The sequence below is a fragment of the Strix uralensis genome, chromosome 11 (assembly GCF_047716275.1).
Source record: "Strix uralensis isolate ZFMK-TIS-50842 chromosome 11, bStrUra1, whole genome shotgun sequence".
Lineage (NCBI taxonomy): Eukaryota > Metazoa > Chordata > Aves > Strigiformes > Strigidae > Strix > Strix uralensis.
In genome coordinates, this window is record NC_133982.1 from 5320785 (window position 1) to 5330161 (window position 9377).

Here is a 9377-nt window from a genome sequence, read left to right on the forward strand (position 1 = left end):
TGAATGGTGCTCTTTTTCTGCTAGTGGAGGAAGATCTGCTGCTCTTAGGGTTTCTTTACATTTTTTACATTGCAATAGGTACTAAAGAAACTTCTGCCTATCCAAAAGTTTACTGATGATAAGAGCAGGGAGTTGTTGCTTAGGGTATACCTGGTCAGGGTGAATTACAGGGAGGGGGTGCAGCGGTGTCCTTAGGTAGGTCTTAGAGACCAGGGATCTGTATTGAGTGATCTTCTATGGTGCAAATATACTTTTTAGTTTTTAAGACGGTTTCCACTCATGGTACAAATCGAATAAAGGAGATAATTGCTCACTGAAGCAAACCGAGCAAATACATTTCCCTCTCCCTAATGGGCATAACAGAACCTTAAGAATGCAAAAATAATTGCTGATCTTGTGATTTGGAGGGCAAGCTGTACTCTTTTGCTGCGTTGTGCAATATCCTGTAAGTTTTCATTTTAAAAGACATTGTTGCATAGCTAAAACTACCGTCCTGCATCTGGGTGTATTTCTGCCCTGTTAATCAAGCTCAGCGATGCAGTGTTTCCAGCTAAACAATATTAAAAATGAAGATGCTTTCCTTTAAGGAGGGTGTTAGCTTCAAAGCTAAGCAAGGATTATAGTCATGTTAACATGACTAAGCACAGGGGAGAAGTTTAGGGAAGAAGAGCTATAAAGAACTGGCCTGGCCAGATTCTCAGCAGGCATTAATCACCCTAACCCTGCTCCAGACTGTGGAGTGCGCCTGATTTATTCTCACTAAAGACCAAGACCCTGAAAAGTAAACGTACTAAATGTACCAGTTCTAAAAGTCAGATTGCATATTTTCAAAGGAAGTTCAGAAATGCAAAAGCTGAAGCTCCCACAGTAGCACTGGCTTGCAGTTCTGTCCCACCCCATGCATTGGACTGTGCAGTTAGTAGATGTACAAAAGAGGAGGCATGAAGAATCTTATGTAGGTGTGGTCTGGCACAGTTAGGGTTCACATCAAAATTAACTTTTGTATTTCCTCATTACTTTTTTTTTTTTTTTTTAACTGTTCAAATCTGGTACTGGAGTGGGGGTGGGGAGGGCTTCCTGGAAGTGCCAGGAAGAAGGTGGTTCACTGAAACATATTCTTGCATCTGCGCTTCTATTTCATACCAAGAGAGGGTTTACCCTGAAGGGCGGGGTGGATAGAAAGAAATCACAAACTGCAAATACGCCGTGAAGGGGCTGTTCTACTTGGCCTGACAGGAAAATGGCGGGAAGAATTCATATGCTTTCATGTCTTTCTTTAAGTCAAACCTAGATGCTGAAATACATGACTGCCCGGCCAAGAGGCAACATCCTGTTTACCCAACTTTGCAACATTACGGTTTTGTCTTTTTTCCTTAAAACCTCTACTCCAGAAGCAATGGCAAGAGAACCTCAGATCACCCTTGAGAGAGAAATGACTAGGGTCTTTTTACCTTGTAACTGCAGAGAAACAGCTTAAAAACAAGACACCAAAACATTCTTCAACCGAAAGTTGAATAAGAACGGAGCATATCTACCTGCTTTAGTATTCACTGATTTTAAGGCAGTTGCCAATGTTTGGGCTTAGTTCTTTAGTGCCACTGCTAGTTTTTTCTACCTGTGCTGCTGTGTGACTCCTGGGCACCTACGAGGCGTGCATGCCCTTCTGCACCTAAAGGCAGACACGGACTCTGTAGGTGGCTGAGCAACAGCATTTTGCACGCAGCCAGCTGGCTTTGCTCTACAAGCAAACATGAGAGAATTCAGACTGTAATTAGTAACAATCCACCTGCTCAGGGGAGCCACTCCTAAAACTGAGGACACTCACAGCAAGCAAGCACTCACAGGACTGGGAGACAGACAAACCAGTGTCCCTTTCAAAAGCGGTTTCTAGCACAGGAACTGGGAATGTCAGTTGTTTAATGTGGATTGGATATAATTCTTTACAATGTCTTCTCCTGCCTAGGATCAAACACTTACACTACCAAACAGCATGGTTTTGCTTGAAGACAAATTTGCTTTTTTACTAAACTCAATTTAAAACACAGAACAGGACTAAATTAGTTTGAAACTACATATAGAACTAAGCTGTATTTTAGAAGATTTTTAAATACAGACATGTTGAATATAGGAAAAACATAGGAAATGCTCACTTACCCAAAATGCATCTTTAAACTGCAGCTGTGTCATTATTATTGCTCTGTGGTGGTAGAGGAATCCTTCAGCAAGTTTGTTCTCAGATGAGAGCAGCAGCAGGCACCGCACTGAGCTTTGCTGCTGTAGCCCAGCCAAAGCTGAAAGTGAAGCACATCCACAGACCTGTCTCTTCTGAAGTCAATCTTGTGAAAAATAGCATTGGGCAGTTTCAGGCAGCTCAGCCTAATGACCTATGGCTGTGAAGGGACGGAAGGGAAAAAAAACTCTTGCTCACTCATAGAGACATGCACACACTCAGCACCCAAACCTCAAACCTGTTTCTCTTCTGGTAAGCAGTTAATATTGAAATGAGGAAGCAAGGAGATGTCAAATGATGCCAGGCTGCTCCTTGCCATGTGTGCATGCAAGCGGCTGGGGAACAAAAAAAAAAAAAAAACAAAACCAAAAGAGAGGAAAAATAAAAGTAAAATTCAGTGATATGATTTGGTCAGCTACAGGAGAAGAGAGAGCAATTAAAATGCAAAGGAAACCAGCACAATACAAAGAGAAAAGCTATGGAGGAAATTAGAGTCAAACTATCATATAATGCTGTGGTCTTACAAAGAAAAAGAAGCAAAAGAAATGTATGTGCCACACTTCTCCAGTGTCTTCTGGGGCTGGCAGAGGCCCACGTATTTGTACATGGGATGTGTAGCTCAAAGTTGCATTTGCAACTGAAAAGGCTTTTGAAGACTCTGGTTAAACTAAGAACACTGTAAAGCGTGCAGGTATCTGCACACTTTTAGATACCTCTATGTCTATATAGAGAAAATTTCTCATTTGCATGCCCTCATGTAAATGTTTATATGAATAAGAAAGATATGTGAAATTTAGAAGTAAAAATCCTAAATCCAAACTCTTGAAAAGCCTTGTGATAAGAGACCTAAGAGTTTATTAGCACCAGGACCTGAAGTGAAACTTCACAGACACCTGAACTGGCAGTGGGCCCAGCACCACACCCAGCACACTGCTGACAGCAAGTATTTCAGATGGCTCCTTAAATAAACTAACCGATCCGTTACAATGCCGCTGCAAATAATTGATAGTAAGGTAATATGTCTAACGCTTCCATGAAACCCTCTTCAAAGTACCTGCCCTGCAAGTGAGGATGCTTCTGTTCACCTCCTTAGGATGTTTTAAGGATTCTGTGTTTTTAAATACTCACTGGCATTTTCAGAAGACAGGAAAAAACAAAAGGAAAAAAATCCTGCCATGGTTGCCTATGCAAAACTGTGTCCTTCCACACCAAGAACACATCAGGACTTACTTATCCATAACTAATTAACGCTGCTCCTGATGCCTGGGTGTTGCTTTATTCTTGCTGTCCCTGCAGCACCAGCAGGTAATTTAGTGGTGAGGAAGTCTCGCAACTTCATTGAGCTCCAGCGGGGCACAGAGATCTGCTCAGAGATATGCAGCAGTTGGTGGTTAGAGATATCAATAGTCACTCCATGAGCAATTTGTAGCTGGCATTTTAGAGAAGTGGCAAGTTTCCTTCCTGGTCAACTCAGGAAGACAGGGAATGTGCAGAGAGTTTGAGAGGGAAAATGAAATGCAAGCAAAGAAGGGCAAAAGAGTTTGCAGGGCCAGAGGTGTGAAACTGCTTTGATTGTCATGAGCAGCTGGAAAAAAGCATCATTGTGTGAGGGGGGAGAAGGAGAAATGTGAGGATTTACTCACAGAGGGTGCTGAGGATGAATGAGTGAAGCTTTCTTCCAGAAGGGAGAATTCCCTGAAAAAAATGTATTTTGAGGGCATGGGCAGTAGTCATAATACTTACCTGTAAGCAAAAACAAGAATCTTTTTAACAGTGTTTTATCTCAGTCTTTCTAAAACTAAATGTTTCCTCTTACTCTTTCCAAATTACAGCTTTGTTTTGAAACGGATAGCTTTGCTGCTGTTGGGGTTCATAAAAATGCATTGAGTGCATTTTGGCCCTCCAAAATTATATGCTACTTTCTCATTAGTTTGGCCTCCAACCAAAAAGCCAATTATTTGACTGAATCTCACGCTGAGCTCTGTGCCTTTGTCTGTCCCACCCAACAGTACTGGTGTTGCCCAGTCACCTCCCTCAGGAGCAGCCAGGGATGCCTCTCTAGATACCATACTCATGGGCAGTTAGCTTTGCGCTCTGGATGAGTTTATCTCTTACCATCGGATGCAGAAGATCCTAGACCAACAGTGTGCCTACTTCAGTTATTTTGATGAGCTTTCGGAAATTAGCTCCTGTGAGATGTAGCCCCTGGCTCTGATGAAGCAGAGCTGTTGGGCAGACACTTGATTTGGAGCCGTCACTGCTCACACATCCCAGTGTTGCTGGATTATGTCCAGAGGATGCTGTGCCTTGCAGGGGTTGCCAGGCTTTGCTGGGCTCTGGAAGAGGGAGAAAATTATCTCAATTTTTCAGCTGAAGAAACTGAAACCTATAGCAAACAGTGCTGGCAAATATGTCAGTGCTAGAAGTGAAGGCATGGGAGGGGGTTAGTGGGATGCTGATGAGGGAGTCCTCTCCAGGTGGTTGTGCTTTGCAGCTGCCGAGGTGCAAGCAGTGCATCATCAGCCAGCCGTGCCTGCATCGGGCACAGAATCCGTAACCCCATGCTGCTTGTTTCCTCTGCGTGCAGCAGCACCACCTCCGCTTGGCCAAGGTGTAAAACCGTATCTCTGCAGTTAGTAAATAGCTCTCTGCAGAGCCTTGGGTGTACCTCCCCGCTGCACTGGCTGTGACTGGGCTCAAGAAAACTGCTATAGGATTATCTTCCTTTTCTCCCATAAGCCAGAGCACCAAAGAATACCTAAATACCTTGCAGTGGGCATCTACTAAATTTATACTGAGCCAGTCTACTATAACTGCTGGTTTATAGGATGCAATTACTTCTTGTAAGCTTGTATCATTTAGCAGAGCTTGAAATAGCACCCAGAAATAGCAGTTCCCAATAGCTGTCTTAAAAGACACACCAGCCTCCTGACCATGAGTCCAGAAACTCATCTTTGTCCCTTTCCCAATCAAATGCATCAGGATAGTCTTGCAAGTCTTTTGTAAAACTCTTATGATGAATGCTGCACTTGGAGAAGAAATCTTCCTAAAACCATCCTCTAAATAGGAACAAGACAACATAGCATCTAGTTCTTAAATGATGTATCTCATGGTTGGGTTAATATTTGGATGTGAGTGGCCTGAGTTGTACAAAGGCTGGAAGGGCTGAGCCTGGGAGGGAGCTCTGCGGGGCTAAGGGAAGGGGAGCAAAATCAATGAACCTTGCTATGCTACTAACTACTATAATGCCATCTGCTGAAACCACCTTGAACTTCATGAAATTTTCCTCTACAAAATAGTTATATGGATACATTTGTACCAAACAGAAGCATTTTTAGTGGGCAAGGGGTTTAGACTATTGTCATTGTAGTGAGTGGGACTATGGTGGCAATGACAAGTAATCAGCCACTCGTTCGTTTATTTGGTTACTGACAGGATGGATGCTTTGGAAACCTGCAGAGCCTTCTCCTTCCTTACCCTTTTAACGTGGCTTTTCATCTAGTCTTTGCATACAGCTCCACTCAGAAATTTGAAAGTGCAAATAACGAGCCTTAAGCGGAATGCTTCCCCAACAGCCAGTGCAGTTTCCTTCTCACTGCTGCTCTGAAAGGTTAAAAAGCAGGTTTTCTGTTTGATAAGGCCAAGAATCAGTCTCCAGGCCAGTGTATTGGTGGGTTTTTTCCAGTAATTAAATTGTTTGGCGGCAGAATGTACCATTTGAATCCGTTCTGTAGTGGAAAGTGATGAAAAGTCAGATTTCTTTAAAAAAAAGGTCATATTAAAAACCCTAACATTTTGACATGCATCTGAATGGAAGTTTCATTTAATTTTTAACTATATACTGCTTTGAGCAAAGCTTTTTATTGGGGAATTGCGTGGCAGGTTTGGACCTGCCAGTAGTTAAAATATGAAAATAGCTTCTATAAACAGGTTTGCGCTCATCTGGGGCTTCAAGCGAAACATTCTTCACAGTTAATGTTTCTGATTTTGGGTAGTCTGATGGAGTAGACAGTAAACCTTTTAGTCTACATAGAAACAGGACGAGGGAGTCTACAAAAAGTATTAAGGCAGTATATAAAGAGATGCTGAATACTCAGATAATTCAGGTATTAAGCTGGTTGTATTTTCCAAAACTCCTCAGGTGTATTGTGGTCCTTTGGAATCATTGTGAAATGAAAATGAAGAATAGAAGGCACTTCTGCAGTCCTTCAAAGCCTCTGTAACAATTACATCTAAGAGATACAGTTACAGAACAATTGCTGTAATACAGCCACGTTCAAAATTTAAACAGTCCAGCCTCTGGTGTCTTACTGAGTCCTAAAGCCTAGAGACACCAACAGCAATGAAACCACTTCCAGAGGAAAACCACGGCTAAAATATACAAGCATTTTAGCTGGTTAGCTGCGCCTGCCGTTTCTATTTCCATACAAATGGCTATCCGAATTTCAATGCGAGAAATGTTAGGGGCTTTCAAATTATCCACAATTGTGCCAATTTAAAAATTTTTAAATCACCTTGCCTTCTGTGAGGAGCCAATCTCTGTTCCCATGGAAACAGAAACAGCAGCCTGCGAGCATCCGGCTTGATTTGTTACAACTCCTCTGAACCCATCTATGGCTGCTGGCTGAAAGCTGATTCAGTATGCTCCAGACCCTACGACATCAGCCCTGTTCGGCTCTGAAACACGCTCCCTTTCCTTCTTTTAGAAAGAACTATTTGAACATCCATCCAAAAGCACTGTTTCACAGTGCAAGACAGTCCTGCTGGCATTGTGCTTCGGGAAAATTGACAACTAACATAAAGATTAATTGCATAGACGATGTTCTTAACCAATATCTACCATTTCATAGCAGTTTCCAATAGAGGCCTTCACTGAAAGATGGATCCAGTCCCTGATGTTTTACCCAAGAGGAAGATAATCATAGTCTTTGCCATAATTATGAAGAATATGAATGGATTTTCTCTAAGATTAACATCATGTTACTATATCCTAAAATTATTGTTCGGTATCACAAAAATGTGGGGTCTTGTCGTGCTTGGTACATATTTAAACATGGCTAGCTACCATGCTTACCCCTGAAAGTGTTCCAAAGACAAAAAAAGGTGAAGAGAAACTGTGGAAAAGTGCAATGTTATAGGAGGCTCAATTAACATAACTGGTAGTTCTTTGGAGAGAAGTATAACCACTTTGTGAAAGAGAAAATTAAAAGATTTGGGTTTCTATCTCTCCTTCTTGTCAGAACTTCAGGTACCTGCAGGAAGATGCTTTTTATTTCTCTGACATCTTTTGTATGTTTTATCAATACATCTGCTTTCTCCATCCCATTAGTTCAAAGGAAATCACTATTCATTTGCAAGTACTGCATATTCATTAGCTAAGTAGGCAGTGCTTGCAGTGCTGAAGAGGTTTCCACTTCTCAGAAAGGACTCTCTGAATACTGCAATTCTGGGAAGAAAGCAAGGTATGTGTTCTACAGACTTACACTTCCACAAACACTCTTTTTTTTTGGTTTGAGGCAATGCAATCACTGCCTGAAGTCTGACAATGGCTTCAAGTTCACAGAAACTTCAGGCAAATATTTAGATATGCTTTGCAAAAAAAAAGATCTTACCTGATTGCGACTACAGAGGGTATGCACATAGACAGCAACTGTTCAGACTGGCATTTGCAAAGACACTGCTATGTTTTGTGAAAAATCATGGCATTTGTAGTCAACCTCAAACCATTGGACCTTCGTCCAAAATACACCATCCAGCAGGTCGGTCTCTGTACAAAATGTCCCCTCTTTACTAATACAGTGAGTTGTTTAGCATCTTGGGAGGAACAGTTTAGATTCCTTCAGCATATTTTAGCAAATATTCTGCATATTTGCTCATTTAGAAACATCACCAATTGTTTTATGATTTTTTTTATGAGTAGAAATGCAAAACTGTAGCAAGTCAACAATGAACATCTGAAAGATCTTTTCAAAATTTTTTAAAAAGCAAAATTTTCTAGGTAAATTATTTGCATGTTTATTATTGTAAACAGTGGGAAATATTGAAGTGTAGTTGTTTTAATTTCCAGACAATGCATAACTTACACAGTACAGACAACATGATCAAAGATGGATCACGTTGCCCAGTACCTTTTTGACCATTGACTATCTCCAAGGTGGCAATTCTTCCACCACCTCTCTGGGCCCGTTTCATGCTTAACCACCACTACTGTGAAATTTTCATCCAGTCAGAATTTCCCTTGCTGGAACTTGTGACTGTTGCTTCTTGTCATTTCGTAGTGCACCTCTGAGAAGTCTGGCTTGTTTATACCAGCAGTGCAATTCTGCTTGTTCTGTCACCCATTGACTTTCCTGGAGATGAGCTGTGCTTTTTTGGTAGGGTGTGTTTTTGTAGATACCAATTGTAAGAGCTGCTTCGTGTTCTGGAAAACTTTGGAAATCTAAGCTCCGTAATATTGGTACTTTATCTACTTGTCATATTATTCTCCCTTTGCCCTGTTCACATGACATTTTTATATGCAATGTTTGTCTAGAAATCAAATTTTGCTAGATCCTTGATTTTATAAATGGAAGGGTTTTGGAATAAGCAGAGGAATTTTGTTCTCTTCATTGAGTCTAGCTAGTATTTGTTCCTCTGAAAGTCTCTCTCACTTAGACATTGTCCAAAGAATCATCCTGATGCATATTCCTATAGAGCTGGGGACTGCCCCTGAATTAGGGATTTTGAGGATGAGAATGTGATTACCTTGCCAACAAGAATGCTGAGACTCTCTCTCTTAGAGACCTGAGTGGTTAATACATGGAGACAAAGTGCTTTTACCAGCTTTAATATCTGAATCGGCAATATTCTGCATGTGCTGCTTACAAAGTGAGATCAGACATAACAGGCCAGAGACCCAGTACAATGTGCTAAAGTAGGACGCCTCTTCACCCCAAACCACAGTGTATTGACAAAGAAAGTGTGATGCTTGACCTTCACCTTCACCATCTCTCTTTTTATTCTTCCTGTAAGTCAAAGCTAAGGTTTCAGTTCTGAGTTTGATATTTTTGGGTTTTTCAGACTGGCTGTGTTGAGCTGTTCCAGATGACCATAAACTGTGCTCATAAAACTTCCGCAGGTAGAAGTTGCGCCGTTGGATTGAATAAAG

The 9377-nt window shown here is 41.4% G+C and overlaps 1 protein-coding gene across 1 annotated transcript in view; it reads right to left on the bottom strand.

Moving 5' to 3' along the window:
* The window catches only part of PSTPIP1 (proline-serine-threonine phosphatase interacting protein 1), a 57367-nt gene extending 54679 nt beyond the window's left edge, over positions 1-2688 (bottom strand). Inside the window, exon 1 of the mRNA XM_074880639.1 lies at positions 2155-2688. Coding sequence (XP_074736740.1) covers positions 2155-2187 — 33 coding nt within the window. The 5' untranslated portion in view covers positions 2188-2688. The remainder of the gene's footprint in view (positions 1-2154) is intronic.
* Positions 2689-9377: the final 6689 nt, after the last annotated feature.